Source organism: Antechinus flavipes, chromosome 1 (genome assembly GCF_016432865.1).
Source record: "Antechinus flavipes isolate AdamAnt ecotype Samford, QLD, Australia chromosome 1, AdamAnt_v2, whole genome shotgun sequence".
NCBI classification, from domain to species: Eukaryota; Metazoa; Chordata; class Mammalia; order Dasyuromorphia; family Dasyuridae; genus Antechinus; species Antechinus flavipes.
Window position 1 is genome coordinate 652,588,641 of NC_067398.1, and position 16,954 is coordinate 652,605,594.

The 16,954-nt window shown below is 36.9% G+C and overlaps 1 protein-coding gene and 1 pseudogene across 1 annotated transcript in view; one reads left to right on the forward strand and one right to left on the reverse strand.

Moving 5' to 3' along the window:
* Positions 1–16,954, forward strand: part of LOC127544676 (ribonucleoside-diphosphate reductase subunit M2-like) — a 681,272-nt pseudogene that overhangs the window by 567,181 nt on the left and 97,137 nt on the right.
* COLGALT1 (collagen beta(1-O)galactosyltransferase 1) overlaps positions 695–16,954 on the reverse strand; it is a 32,193-nt gene continuing 15,933 nt past the window's right edge. Inside the window, exons 11-12 of the mRNA XM_051971431.1 lie at positions 3,210–3,416; positions 695–2,391 (exon numbers count right to left, since the gene is read on the reverse strand). Of these exons, the coding sequence (XP_051827391.1) occupies positions 2,124–2,391; positions 3,210–3,416 (475 nt within the window). The 3' untranslated portion in view covers positions 695–2,123. The remainder of the gene's footprint in view (positions 2,392–3,209; positions 3,417–16,954) is intronic.

The window sequence follows — 16,954 nt, forward strand, 5'->3', positions numbered from 1 at the left end:
CTGACGGGCAAGTGTTTGAAGAATTAAGATTGGAAAGATAGATGGAAACCATGTGATGGAGAGCTTTAAAGGCCATGCTAGGTTTCTATTTTAACCTAGAGAGACCAGGAAGCCAGTGAAGATTTTAGGATATTGGAATGTTTTGAATATTGATCAGATCAGTATTTTGAGAATATCATTTTGGTAGCTGTGTACAAGGTAAAGCAGGAAGTACAGTGTGGAAGCAGAAAGACATTTGCCATAGTCCAGATAAGATATGATGAGGAAAAAAGTACAGTGGATGGTACTTGAATCAAACTTCTGCCTCACCTGATGGGATGGGAAGTGGAATAAGGTCTTCATTCTAGTAAATTATTTCACCATCCTTTCTCAGAACTAATGTTCCCAAATGAAATGACCTCTGACTACATGTTCCTTTCTCCTAAATCTTCTACTCAGCTAAGAAATCACCTCTAACCAAATCCCTACCGTGACCACTCTCTCACAGAAAATGGCCATTAACCACTTCTCAATTCTTTGCTCCTTACTTTTTTGCCTGCTTATTTTCCTATGTCCAGAGCTTTGTAAAGTGCCTAGTATATAGTAGGTGTTTAATAAATGTTTATTGACTTCTAGAAACTCTTCACAATCCTAGCCTTAGAACAACCCCACCCAACAAAATCCCTTAAGCAAACATTTATTGCAAGAAAAAAAAGACAACAGCAAGAAAGCAATTTATTTTTTTTAAAAAATGTACAGAAACATTGAAACATTTACAAAAACAATGTACAAAAATTAATCACTTGCAGTGAAAGCAAGCAATTCCCAGCCTAACACTGTTTCATCTGGGCTCATGGGAAGACAACTTGGGAGAGGGAGTGGGGGGCTTGTAAGAAGGCACACCAGGCACCTCAAAAAGAAGGGCCATTTTTGGTCAAAAGGCAAGAAGGACATCACATCACCTCCGAATTTCTGGTGACTGATGGGTCAAGTATGTAACAGAGAAATTAAGTGAAGAAACAGGACAAATAATCTAGTCCATCCCCCTATGAGGAGACCTTTGAAATCAGTTCAGTAAGGCAATGTGCACCACCCGTCTGCTCTGATCACCTCACCTCACTGAGCTGTCTGACAGCAGAGAGGAAAGGGTAGACAGCCCACTGGAAATAAAAGATGAACATGTTCTGTCAGTAAGGAAGCCAAAGGGAACCTAGGATCATAGGACTGAAGTTAGGGTCTCAGACATCAGCAATGATAAGGCCAATTTTCTTTAAGGTACAAATTAAACTTTAGGTTAAGATAAGTTAGTTTTGGTCACATGTTGACAAAGTCACCATAAGTCCAGGAGACAGAGGGGGCGGGAAGGTGCCGCTGCCCAGAACCCTCACTCAGAGGGGCCCCTTTAGCCATGCTGCCAGCTGCAAGGCCTGCGGAACAGCTCCCTCATTTCAGAGCAGCCCAGTTATCCCTCCATATGCTTCTATAATACCTGAGCCAGACCAAAAGAGTCACCTGAGTAATGCTGAATGTTAGAGCAGAAAGTCAGCTGACAGGCCAGCATCCTGATGATCCTCCAGGGACAAAGCCTGGCTAAGAAAATGTGGCTTTCTGACCTTCAGAAAATCTCTAGGGCTGGTAAATTCTACCCCCCCTCCTCGGACATTAGTAGAAATGAGGTCCTTCCTGCAGTCAAGGGAAGGCCCTGCTCCCACTGACTGCTCAGAAATGCATTGGTCTCTGCAGATTTTTCCGGTGTGAGAAACCTCAAAAAGATGTTTTTTTTTTAAACCTCAAACTTCTCAGGAAGCTTCTTTCATGTCCTCAAGTTCCTAGATTTTGACTCAAAGGAAGAAGACAAAATATTCTCCAGCAGAGCACATTGCAGGATTAATCAATCACATACTTATTAAGCTCCCACTGTGTGTCCATGCTACCATGTTTCCCCCAAATTGAGCATGGGGCTCTTAAGATCTTGGGATATATCTCCCCAGAGCCTGAGGTGCCAATGAGACACAGTTCTGGTGCCAGGTTCTCCCTCCCTGGGCTCTGCTCTTGCTCCCTTTCCCCATCCCTCTCTGCTGTGTCCACACCAGCTCCCAATAGATGCCAGGCCTTTGGGGCTTCTGAGACACAGCTCTGTTGGATCACAGCTCATCTCGGGCTGTGCTGTCAAGCGGAGACTGTAAAACGTCTGAGTTCTTGGCTTCCTTGCTCAGCTCCTGCTGCTCTTTCATTTTCTGGGACTTGGCTCGATCCCAGTCTGTCTTCACCTTTTCATTATTCCACACAACTGAGGTCTCTGTATCACTGATGTAGCCATCATCCCCTGTGTAATGAGTTGGGTACACAAGCAGGGGCTCCACCGAGAAGGCCAGGAGGTCTCGCTTCTCAAAGTGTTCTTTGTATTCAGAGCTGCAGAAAAGGGGGCTCTTTAAAAGCTGAGCTGCCATCTCCCCTGTATTGCTTTGCATCCTTTACCCACTCCTCCCTTCCTCTCTCAGCACCCTTCATCCCAGGGGGTTCACTGTACCCTGAGCTCCTCCAACCTTGAGTTCATACTCTGCCCATCTTCGTACCTCCCCATCTCATACTATTGGAGGCTCCTCCAGGCTAGGGCAGCCCCTCCCTTGAACGCTGGGATGGAAACCCTGTAAGATGATAGTACCCATCCCCAAAAAGGCCAAGCCCCAACCTGGGTAAAGAGGAATCAAGTCAAATGATATACCCTTATTAGAATATATCTGATATTATACCCCTCTTTCCCAGCACCAAAGAGCCCTATTACAGATAGACAGATCAGTTTACCCTGGAGCACCAAAGGCCATTGCAGGGTTATAGTAGATAGGTAATAGATAAAAAGCCCCAACCAACCAGGTACTGCCTGACTCTTAAATGAGCCTGCCCTCTTTCAAGACCACAGACAAGAGCACATAGCCTTTAATTTTACTGAAACAACTTTGAAAGCCAGGCTATTGTCAGCAGAGGGTCACTGCTTTTCCCTAGGGACCAGGGAGGGCCATCTCCCTAGAGATAACCCTGCCTTGCCCCTCCCCGCTCCATCCCAGCTAGGAAGACACATAGCTCTGACCTCCTAGCATGGCATACAACCCCCATGGGCTGTCTCCCCACCACAGACACATGTCAAGGAAGATCAGGTTTGCTGCATTTCCCATGCTTCTCCAAAAGGGAACAGGACCATCCCTGTCCCACCCCCAGTCCCACACACTTACACTGGATGTTTATCAAACATCACAGGCAGGAACTCATCCACAGGCAGCATCTTAGAGAGAGGCTGGGCATCGAGCAGCTTCTGAGCTCCCTGGAGGGAGATGACATAGGCCAGGGTCCAGTAGGAGTAGTCAGCCTCTACCAGGTTCCGAACATGTGGCACTGCCTTCTCTGGGTGCTCTACTTGCATCCTCTTCCTGCCCACGTAGCTGGAGAAAAAGAAACAAGTGGCCCCAACCCAGAGCCAGGAAAGCACTCAGGACCCTGGCAGAAAGAAAGCCTGAAACCGTCCAGAGCAAACCATAAGGGGGTCATCCCCTCAAGAAAGGGATTTGGGGAACAGAATGAGCAGATGCACTAATTATATTGGCTGTTTTTGTAAAATTGTAGAACCCTAAAGGGAAGAGAATTGGATATCTTATAAAACTTCTGAGTTAGGAATGTGGAAAGGGACGGAAGGATGGACAAAATTCCCTAAACAATTAGATATGTTATCTAAACATATGGAAAACGTATTTCCATATTAACCATGTTGTGAAAGAAGAAACGAAACAAAAGGAAAAACACACACAAATAAAGGGAATATCATATGCTTCTATCTGCATTTTCTGACTCCAGGTCTTTCTCTGGATGTAGATAACATTTTCTATCATGAGCATGACCCTTTATTCTTATGTGTAGAAGGATATGACCTTGCTTTTTAGAATTTTACAATTATAAGTTCTCTTTTTCTCATACTGGGAAAAAAGAAGTCCATCTTGTTACAAAATATATATGGATACATGCACATATGCATTTATGCATAGCTATATTAACAATAATTTTTGAAAGCCCTCTTTAGTATTTTCTTGTGTTCTGGATTTCTTTCCCTTTTCCTCTAAACTCCAAGTTAGCATGGTCTAGTTTGGATGGAATTAAGTACTAGGTCTGGAGACAGGAAGATCTGAATGCAAATCTAGCCTAAGACACTTATTAGCACCCTAGTGTATGCTAGGGCAAGTCATTAAACTTCTGTTTGCATCAACTTTTTCACCTGTAAAATGGGGATAATAATAAGCACTACCTCCTAGAATTGCTGTGAGGATCAAATGCAATAATGATTGTTTAAAAAAAAAAAACTTAGCACAGGGTCTTAGACATAATAGGTACTACATAAATACTAGCTATTATTATCCATTCCATTTTAAGCTCCTTAAGAGGGCAGGAACTGTCGTTTACCTCATTTGTTTGACCAGCATTTAGCATAGTATCTGGCACACAGTAAACACTATATAAATGTTAGCTATGGTTATTAAAATTAGAATCCCAAAGTGGGGAGTGGAAGTCATAAATACCTCGATAAAGCCTTTTGATTTCTCATTTTAACAACACAAGGCCATTCTCCACGTACCCCTGAAGCAACAAAGAAGGTTTCCCCCTCTTTTACAATAACATTTTCACAAATAAGCTTCTAGCTGAGTTCACGCAGTCCCAGATCATATACCTGGCATCTTGAGATAAAACCTTCTATATCTCCCCTGCCAGGTAACCTTGAGTAAATCAGAAAATGTCCCACCCCCCTCAACTGTGCTCAGAGATCCTAGAGTATGACCCTGGAAACAGAGGGAGCCCATGATTTCGTCCCTTTCCTAGTCACCACTCATGGAATGTGAAAAAAAGAGAAAAAATGTCTGACAAGCATAGGGATAAGATTTTTCTCACAGAACAAAGGGAAACTAGGAAACTAGCTTTAAAGCTACTATACTCTAATTTGGATGCCTATTTAGAGGACTGTAGCATCTCCAGTCTTCCTGAGCCACTGGTTGGACAGAATATCTTTTAATAAATCCCTTAGTCTTATGCCTTCTCCTTTTATCTCTTCTGGGCAAAAGCTGAGTGGCCTCATTTAGAGATGCCTTTGTCATCAAATTTGGGAACTTGTACAAAGAACTTTCAGTGACACTGACTGGCCCTCGTTTAAAGCACCCACACACTTCAAAAGTCCTGTGATTCTGCCAGGTCTATATCCCAAAAAAGAGAAAAGGACCTATTTGTACAAAAATACTTACAGCAGTCCTTTTTTGTGGTAGTTAAGAATTAGAAATCAAAGGGATACCTATCAATTGGGGAATGGCTAAACAAGCTGTGATATACAATTGTAATGGAATAGTATTGTGACATAAGAAATGACAAGCAGGATGATTTCAGAAAAACCTGAACTTTATGAACTGATGCATAGTGAAGTGAACAGAACCAGGAGAGTACTATATACAAGAAGAATATTGTCTGATGAAGAACTGTGAAGAACTTAGCTATTCTCAGTAATAAAAAGATCCAAGACAATCCAAAGGACTAATAATGAAGCACACTATCTGTCTCCAGATAAAGAACTGATATTGATTGAATGGAAACTGAAGCATGCTATTTTTCACTTTCTTTCTTTCTTTTTTTTCTTTTTATCAAGTCTTCATGTAAAAAGTGACAGATAGTAAAAGATTTTATGCAATTGTATATGTATAACCTGTATCTGATTACTTACCATCTCAGAGAAGTAGGAGGGGAAAGAAGAAGGGAGAGATAAAATTTGGAAATCAAAACTTTAATTAACATGTTTTAAAAAAATTTTAAGTGTTGTGATTTTGTAAACGTGGTTAACACTCTTCATTAAGCCCTTCCACACCTGAGGAAATGGCTCCCATGAGTCGCCAGGACCCAAAATAGTCATCATGTGGTTGCCAACTTTCTTGTGAAAAGTTACACAAACAATTCTTTTAGATGGAAATATAAATTATATTATACAAATGGCAGCCTTCTTCAACAGAGCACATGGAATAAGATGGTAATCCTTTTTTAGTAACCTAGGGTAATCAATACAAGCCAGCTATTTTCCCCTGATACTTTCAGGGCCTAATGAGGTGAATGAAGCTATTTATCCCAACACTCTATGTCCCATACTTCTATACTTCTTCATAGAAGATCCTTTGTTTGCTTGCTTTTTTTTTCCTCTAGCTTTTATTCTTTTTTGATTTTATTTTTCTCATGCAGCATGATAAATGTGAAAGTCTTTAGAAGAATTGTACATGTTTTATCTATATTATATTTCTTGCTGTCTAAGGGGGAAGAAAAATATGAAACACGAGATTTTGCAAGGATGAATGTTGAAAACTATCTTTGCATGTATTTTGAAAAATAAAAAGGAGCAAAAAGACTAAGAACTGCTGGAAAAAAAAAGACACAAACAATGCTAGAGCTGCAAGGCACTCAGAAATCATCTCATCACTCCTCCCAAAAAATTAGAAAATTAAAAGAAAATTAGAGAAGAAACAAAATATGAAAACCAAAAAACTATAGACTATTTTAGGACCAAGAAAATCAATCATTAATGATTTCTTAAAAAGAGAAGAAGCAGCATGAATTTAGTGGGTAGAACAATACAGTAAACTAGAAGACTAAGTTCAGAAAAATACTGAATTGAAAAAGTATTTTAAAGGAATGCAAGAAAAAGACAGATACAGAGAAGCAATCCAGGAATTTGAGCTAGAATTCGAATATCTCTGAATTTAACAAAATAGAAAAAAAATCAAATTATTATACTTCCAAAAAAACCCATTCAAAAACCATACCAAGAAACAATGTTCTTACGAGAAAAAATCAAAGGAACCCACAGAAATCTAACAAGGAGAACCAAAAATTCAACTCACCTAGTTATATCAATATCAACCTTCAAGATATAACATAAAGAAAAATCCCTCAAGCCACTCATAAAACAGAAATCCCATATCAAAACACACCAATCAGCATATCTCTAGCTTTCTCCATAAAAATCAGATAAGAATGGAAAAAATTAGAATACAACACATAATATTTTAAAACAGAATCCATTTTCCATCTAAAAGAAAGATATTAAAAAACTAAAGAATTCAGTAAATTCATAGAGAAAAGTCTTCCATTTCAAAGACCCTTCAAGATAAGTTAAAGCCACTGAAAAGGTTTTGTTATCCATTTCTTCACTCACTTATTCAAGAAGCATTTCTTAAGTGTCTAGTGTGTGCAGAACACTAGATGAAATATTAGGAAAGACATAAAATTTAGGTAAGTTACAGTCCCTGCCCTCATGGAACTTAAATAACAGTAAAGAAAATTGTTAACCACGATATTTATTTATTTATTTGTTTGTTTGTTGTGTTGGGATGGGATAGGAAGTTGGGGTTAAGTGATGTGTCCAAGGTCATACAGCTAATGAATGTTAAATGTCTAAACCTAGATTTCAATCCAGGTTGTCTTGACTCCAGGATTGATACGCTATCCACTGTGCCATCTAGTTGCCCCAAACCAAAGACGTTTAAATTACACATAATGATTGTCTGTTTTCATAGAATCTCAGAATTTGAGAACTGGAAGGCCCCCTAGTCAATCCATTCATGAGTAGAATCCCTATTACAACATACTTGAATAATATTCACCCAGCTACTGTTTGAATACCTCCAAAAAGAGGGACCTTTCCACTTTTCAAGCAGCCTGCTGCCCTGTTAAGAAGTCTTGCCTATTATGAAGTTGACATTTGCAATTTTGTAACTAAAGTGGTAATATGAAGTAGAAATACAACACAGATTTGGGAAAGCATAATTTTATAACAAGTATAAAAATAGTATAATAGAGTAATGGTTCATGACAAAGAAATCTATCATGAGGTTACAAAGGTTTGCCATTCATTACATAAAATAATTCACATGAATTGAAATGAAATATGACTAATGAAGCAGAATCATATTGCTTGAGCAACATGCTTTTGGGGGGAATTACTTTTAAAGTCTGGGGGTAGGGGATGAGGGCAGGGTAGAGGGAGTAAAGAGAGGAACCAGGGAGGAGTTTGGTTGTCTAAAGATATTCTAGTAAGACAGTCTCAGAGGCTGGAGACAGGATGGATTAACAATGGAGGCCAAGATGAACTGATTTAAGAGTTCCAGCTTCTCTCCAATTGATAAGTGGTCAAAGGATATGAACAAACAATTCTCAGACGAAGAAATTGAAACTATTTATAGACATATGAAAATATGCTCCAAATCATTATTAATCAGAGAAATGCAAGTTAAGACAACTCTGAAATACCACTACACACCTGTCAGATTGGCTAGAGTGACAGGGAAAGATAATGTGGAATGTTGGTGGGGATGTGGGAAAACAGGGACACTGATACATTGTTGGTGGAATTGTGAACACATCCAGCCATTCTGGAGAGCAATTTGGAACTATGCTCAAAAAGTTATCAAACTGTGCATACCCTTTGATCCAGCAGTGTTTCTACTGGGCTTATATCCCAAAGAAATACTAAAGAAGGGAAAGGGACCTGTATGTGCCAAAATGTTTGTGGCAGCCCTGTTTGTAGTGGCTAGAAGCTGGAAAATGAATGGATGCCCATCAATTGGAGAATGGGTAAATTGTGGTACATGAATGTTATGGAATATTATTGTTCTGTAAGGAATGACCAGCAGGATGAATACAGAGAGGACTGGTGAGACTTACATGAACTGATGCTAAGTGAAATGAGCAGAATCAGGAGATCATTATATACCTCAACAATGATACTGTTTGAGGATGTATTCTGATGGAAGTGGATCTCTTCGATAAAGAGAGCTAATTCAGTTTCAATTGATCAAGGATGGACAGAAGCAGCTACACCCAAAGAAAAAACACTGGGAAATGAATATAAACTGCTTGCATTTATGTTTTTCCTCCCGGGTTATTTATACCTTCTGAATTCAATTCTCCCTGTGCAACAAGAAAACTGTTCGGTTCTGCACACATATATTGTATCTAGGATATACTGTAACCTATTCAACATGTAAAGGACTGCTTGCCATCTGGGGGAGGGGGTGGAGGGAGGGAGGGGAAAAATCAGAGCAGAAGTGAATGCAAGGGATAATGCTGTGGAGAATTACCCTGGCATGGGTTCTATCAATAAAAAGTTATTTAAAAAAAAAAAAAAGAGTTCCAGCTTCACATCATTCTAAGTTAAGACAATTTGGGAAACCTGATCTGATTATGATTGATAATAGAAACAGAATGGATTCATGTTAGCAATTCCTGAGAATAAGCTGATTTAGAATTCTCATCAGTAATCTGCACCCATTATTCCTGGTTCAGTCCCCAGGGCTAAACCTAACAAATCTAAATCCTCTTCCAAGCGACAGTTCTACAAATATTTTTTATGTCCACACTGAAATTCACCTTTCTCAGGTTAAACATTTCCAGCTCTTTCAATCAAAACTCAACACTATTCTGGATACCCTCCTCTGGATACTCTCCAGTTTATCGATGTCCCTCTTAAACTGGCTTAAGTACAGTAAAAAAGGGAATAACAAAACAATTTGGATGGAGCACGACTAGGGTAGAGAAAAGTGGAATTTTCCCCTTCTTAAACCTGGAAGTAATACGTCTTTCAAGATATTGCTTTATCTTTGGTTGCCACATCATATTTGAGTTGGAATCCCACTAGGAACAATAGAGCTTTTTTCAGACAAATTGCTATCTAACCATTTTATCCTATACTTGTGAAATTGATTTTTTTAACCAAAGTACAAGACTACATTTATCCTTATTGAATTTCATTTTATTTTTTTCACCCCAATGTTTAGTCTGGCCAAACCCTTTTGGGACCATCCAGATCTCATGTCATCTAAAAATTTAATAAGTATGCCATTTTTATCTTTATCTAAATCATATTAAACATCATAGAGCCAAGCACAAATCTCTGGAGACTTCTTTTCAATGGGTAATCAAGTATAAATAACTGCTTTTTAAGTATGGTTATCCAACTGGTTCCAAATCCACTTAATTCTATTATTATCTCATCTACAAATCTTTGTCTTCTCTTTAAGAACAGTATATGTATTAAATGTTTTGTTAAAGCCTAAGTAAACTATATCTACAGAATTTTCCTCAACTATAAATTAGGCAACAGTCAAGAAAAGGAAATGAGATTAATCTGTCATGGCCTGTCTTAGATGAAGTCATGCTCGTTCTTTATAATAACTGATTCTCTTTCTGGACATTAACCAGTTATCCCTTTAATGTTTTATTCTAGAATTTTTCTAAGACTTGACATTCTTGTCACTGGCATAAAGTTCATAGACTAATTTTTTTTTCCTTTCTTGAAGTATTAAAGTGATGTATGGGTTCCAAAAGGTTCCATTACCAACCAGAAAGATCAGGAAAAGGTTCCTGAAAGGGACAGCATTAATAAGAGTTGGATTTCAAAGGCAAGGAAGAGAATCAAGGGCATTACAAGAATAGCATAAGGAAAGGATGAATAGGAAAGATAATATGGAGCTGATTTTATAACAGATGCGGAAAGGAAAGGACAGCAACAAATTAAATATAACCCCAAGGTTACAAATATGAGAAGACAAGGCAAATGGCAGTGCCTTAATGAAAATACTAAAGTCAGAAGGAAGAACAAGTTTAGGAGAAATAAAATAAATTCGTTTGGGGATATGCTGAGCTTGAGATTTCAGTGGCATTTAAGATAAAATTTTTAACACTTAACAGAATAACATGGTGCTTAAAACTAGGTAATAGTCATAATCACACTTAGTGTAAGAGAAGAAGCCTCCAAAAAGAGATTTTTACAAAATGCAATATTGTAATGGTTAAAATATTGAATGTTCTGATTAAATTTGAAGGGAGGGAAAGACAAACAGAAGGACAAAAATGGTTTCAAATATATATGAATTGTATTTAGTCTTATTAAGCTTGGTTTAGTTAAAAGAACAGTCACAACTTATGACTAAAGACTACACTTCACATTCCTTTCTCATAAATAACAATTATAGCTAAAAGTTGTACAGAATAAGTCAAATCTAACCATTATCACATAAAGCAGAAAAAGACTGAATTCTCTAATTAAAAAAAAGGTTATAAAATAGATTACAAAGCAGAATGTAGCAATATTTTGTCTTCAGGAAAATAGATCATACAGAAAAGATTCATATGGATTATAATTATAAGGCTTATCTAATGTATACATATATATAAATATAGCAATGAGGAAAAACGAAGTGGCAATGATATCTGAAAAAACTGAGGTCTTAAACGAAAATGTACTAAAAAAAATACTCTGTTTTCCCCTATTTTGCTATAATTCATGAAAAAAAAATTAGTATGCATATAGTTTTAAAAATCCAGGATTTAAATTAATTCTTAAAAGCTTATAGTCCTTGGCTAGAATGACAGAGAAAGATAATGTGGAATGTTGGGGGGGATGTGAGAAAACAGGGACACTAATACATTGTTGGTGGAATTGTGAATACATCCAACCATTCTGGAGAGCGATTTGGAACTATGCTCAAAAAGTTATCAAACTGTGCATATCCTTTGCTCCAGCAGTGTTTCTACTGGGCTTATACCCCAAAGAGATATTAAAAAAGGGAAAGGGACCTGTATGTGCCAAAATGTTTGTGGCAGCCCTCTCTGTAGTGGCCAGAAACTGGAAACTGAGTAGATGCCCATTAATTGGAGAATGGCGGAATAAATCGTGGTATATAAATATTATGGAATATTATTGTTCTGTAAGAAATGACCAACAGGATGATTTCAGAAAGGCCTGGAGAGACTTACACGAACTGATGCTGAGTGAAACGAGCAGGGCCAGGAGATTATAGACTTCAACAACAATACTATATGATGATCAATTCTGACAGACCTGACCATCTTCAGCAATGAGATGAACCAAATCAGTTCCAATGGAGCAGTAATGAACTGAACCAGCTACACCCAGGGAAAGAACTCTGGGAGATGACTATGAACCACTACATAGAATTCCCAATCCCTATATTTTTGCCTGCCTGCATTTTGAATTTCCTTCATAGGCTAATTGTACAATATTTCAGAGTCTGATTCTTTTTGTACAGCAAAATAACGGTTTGGTCATGTATACTTATTGTGTATCTAATTTATACTTTAATATATTTAACATCTACTGGTCATCCTGCCATCTAGGGCAGGGAGTGGGGGGGAAAGAGGGGAAAAATTGGAACAAAAGGTTTGGCAATTGTCAATACTGTAAAATTACCCATACATATAAGTTGTAAATAAAAAGCTATGGAAAAAAAAGCTTACAGTCTTACAAAAAGAAACTAGTGAAAAATTAATAATTATAGATCTCAGTGTCTACCAGAATATAAAAAATTAAGCAAAAATACATATTTGAACAGATTACTGAACAGTTATATGGAAAGACTGTAAAGGAAAAAACATTATAAATATAACATTCTTTTCAAGTATAAATGGAACATTGGCAAAGAAAATTAACTTGGTCACAAAGGAACACTTAAAACTAATAAATTTTAAAAGGAAGGAATTTTATATGTTACATTCTAAAACCACTCCACAGAAGTCTTCTACTGATGCCTCAGAATGGCGTGGAGGTGACAGTAGATACAAACTCTTAACAGGTTCCACCAAGATGGAAAGACTTCAGTTATAGACTCAGCAATAGATTGTGATAAAAGAACCAATGTAGCTAAGTAGGGTGAGAACTATCATCAGAAGGTTGACTACCAATTGTTGAATTTTTTTTTTAGCTGTGCAAACATAAGTATATGTAAGAAGAAATACATGTGAGGAAATCTATGAAACAAAAAAGAAACACACTTGCACAAAAGACAGATGTTTCTATTGATTTGAACAACTATCATATGAAAGAGGGATTAAGATTTTTCTGCTTAGTTTCTAGAGTCTGAACTTTGACTACTAGAAGTTTTAGAGAGGAAGTTATCTGCTTAATATCAGAAAAACCTCCCAAATACCATTTAAAAAGTAGGAAAGTGAGCTCCCTGTAACTAGAGATCTTTATAAATAGAATGGATGACCACTTTTCAGGGATTCCACAGGAGGAATTCCTGTTGAAGTGTAGAATGGATTACGTGAAGTACATACTCATTCTAAAATTATACTATTCTATTCTAAGTCTGCCCTTAAAGAAAACAAAAGTGAATTGTGATTCTTAATACTATTCTGCACAAACTCCAAAAGAACAGAGATTCCCTAAGTTCCCCCAGATACTTCTATTTGTAGATGACATTGTACTGAGATCCAGAACACTACATGGCTCCCTCAATGCAATCCATGGTTACTTAGAAGAGATATACCTAGCAATCCATGTGGGAAAAACCAATTGGATATATAATGCACATTGTCTGGATTATGACATGTAGTTGGGTAGAAAGCTGAGTTAATCCATCAGGAAGCCTATGTTAAATAGATACTTAAAATGAAGAATAAGAAAGGCACAAAGTTGGATCACAGGCAGCTTGGTGGCACTTTATCATGTGGAAAGAGAGCTGGAGCTGGAGTCAGGAAGACTCAAATTCAAATCTGGCCTTAGATATTTTCTAACTGTGTGATCCTGGATATATTCTTTAATCTCTGTGTACCTCAGTTTGCTCATCCTTTTAAAACAGGAATAATACTAGCACCTACCTGAGGATAAAATGAGATAATAACATTTGTAAAAGTCCTATATAAATGCTAGTTATTTTTATGATCATGAGATTGAGCTGGCTTACATCTGGAAAATTGCACATATGTGACAAATTTTCAAGATACAAAGATAATATCCATAATAGTCTTTTTAAAGATAAAAAAATGAGACAAATCTATATAAAAGACAAAATATAAATAGCCCCCAAACCCAGGAAAGCTAGGTAGTAAAGTGGATAGAGTGGCAGGCTTGGAATCAGGAAGACTCATCTTCTTGAATTCAAATTTGACCTCAGACATTTACTAGCTGTATGATCCTAGGCAGGTCACTTCACCCTGTTTGCCTTCAACTTCTTCAAGTGTAATATGAGCTAGAGAAGGAAATGTCAAACCATTCTGGCATCTTTGCCACGAAAACCCAAAATGGGGTCATGAAGATATGAAGATACGACTGAAACAACCAAACATCAACAAATGGACAGACCAGGGTATTACATTGACACATCTCTAAGATGCAAAAGGAACCAGAAAAAACTCTCCACCATGTTTGATGGCTTCTTTAGGGAATGTTTATGAAAAACTGAATTCTTTTTGTCATTTTGTAACCTCCGACCAAAATTATGAAGCATGAAAAACCATAGAAGGAAGTACCAACACCAAGGAGATCGTGAATGTACTCAAGTGTACAAAAACATACACCTTTTCAAATTAATTTTAGATTCATTTTAACATCAAGTAATATGCCAATGGAACTCTTCATAGAAATGAATAAAAGAGTAGAGAAGTTAATGCAGAAAAATAAATGGGCAAGACTATAAAAAAGGGAATCTATGAGGTGGAGAGTTAAAGAAAGATAATTTTAGAATATACCATAAAGAGATAATTTCCAGGATACCAGGGCAGGGGGAGGAGCACAGATAAATAGATCAATGGAACAGAGCAAAAATTTAATAAATGTTAGTTGTTTGACAAACATTTATTTTTAATAAATCCAAGAACACTGAGCACAGGAAATTGAGGAATTGTTGGAGAAATTATTTTATAGGATGGAGAAACATGAATTTAGCTCCATAAGTCATAGTATGTTCCAACTGAATCAATCAATAAATTTTTTAATAATTGAGAATTTAGAAAACTCTTTTTCTCTTTTCTTGTTCTATAACCTTTGTTGTAAAGATTAACTTTCTTAGAATGGGAAGAGAAAGCGAAAGGGCATGGGGGAAATTAAAGTGATATTAAACCAAAATATATTAATAATTTTTAAGTTAGGGTAATAGCAAAAACTAATACTTATTTATAAAAAAGGATAATTATGAGAAGACAATAATACTAAATGCAATTAGAGTAAGGCTATCCAAGATTTTTTAAATTAAAGCCTTTTATTTTCAAAATATATACATTGATAATTTTCAACATTCACCCCTACAAAACTTTGTGTTCTAATTTTTCTCTCCCATTCCTCCACCCCCTCCTCCAATCAATAAGTGATCCAATATATGTTAAACATGTGCAATTTCTCTTTACATATTTCCATAAATATCATACTGCACAAGAAAAATCAAATCAAAAGGGAAAAAAAAAAGAAAGAAAATGCAAGCAAACAACAACAAAAAAAGTGAAAATGCTATGTTGTGATCTACATTCATCTAACCAGGATTTTTAATCATGCTGTCAGTTTGAATGGGAAATGGATCAAAGTAAAGATAATGACCCTATCATTATTTCAGAGATATTTTTTAAATGATGCAAAGAAGTCCCAACAAAAAAGAGACTAAAAGAATTCTGATACCCAGTCAAATACTTGATTTCCTTGCCAAGCAGACAGATAAATCAGACAAGAGCAGAAGAGGACACCATCAACCCAACGCACAAACTCATTCATGAAACATCATGAAGAGGCATGATTATGAGCTCAGAACAAGTAGAAAAAGAAGTTGAGGGGAAGACAAGCCTTCAGAAAGTTTGGCAAGAACCCCAATGAAATTACATCACTCTAACAACATTTATAAATGGAACTAGAAGGAAAACAACAAAAAGATGAGGAAACATAGCATATCTGCCAGTGTTTCTCTAATAATCTATTCCCATCAATAATTAAAGTATAACCAATATACTTAGACTCCACCATCTCATTACAATATTGCTATAGGGAAACATCAATGGCATTTAAGATGACAAAGTCAAAAAGCAGGGCTGGGGCCAGACCAGGTTAAATAAGCCACAATTTTTTAAAATACTAGAGGAATCACTTTTTAAAGGTTTCTTAAAGAAAAAAAGTTCCAAAAGAAAGACAGGACTAGAGATAGTACTAATAACAAAAGAAGGCAACAAGAAGAGAGCAATAACTACCAACTGATTTATCTATTTTCTAATGAGAATAGAATAAATATAAATATATATCTCAAGAATGGAAGTGATGAAAAGAAGGAGGAAGCGGGCAAGTTCCCTAAATTATTTTTTATACAAAATCACATCTTTACCCTCATACAATTTATGGAAGTAGGGAATACGGTATTATATTGTATCTATTATTTATTGATTTTTTTTTAATAAAAAGCATTTTAATCCATTGAGAAAAATGTGGCCTTAAAGGCTCTTCTTTTAGAAAAGTCTCCCATGCATATATTACAATCTCCTACAAGATATTATATTATCTCTATGAAAAATGAGACCTGCTAAGTATCAACATCAACTAAGACATAAAATAGGGAGACTAAAGGTGTTCACCTGTGTCACAGAGGACGTCTTGTGCAAAGCCCAAGGAGAAGAGGGATTCCTTATTGACAGAGAAGCTCTCCCGATGTTCCTGTTTGTGGATGATACCATGATGAATTCATCGAGCCCTGGAACACTCCAGTGCCTCCTCAACGAGGTCCACAGCCACTCAAAAAAAAGGATTAGTCTAGCAATCCATACTATAAAAACAAAGTGGATGAAGAATGCACACTGCCCAGATTATGGCATACAGTAGTTGGACAGATAGCCCATTGAGGTAGTCCATCAATCCATATATTTGAGTATATACTACAGATGAACACAGAAGTGGGCCCAGAAATGAACTGTATCTTGCATTTGAGAAATCACATAGCTCTTCAAACACAGGTGTTCTCTTGGTTATAGTTACATGGCTGGGAGTCTTAAGTCACACCTACAAGTGATTCAAAGAACTACAAAGAACCACCAGGTGTGTATAAATGGTATGTTACCAGTAATGACTGGGTTGGAAGAAGCAGCAAAAGAGACACCATAAAGGACATACAAGACTAGGAAAGGAAACAGATTGATCTTA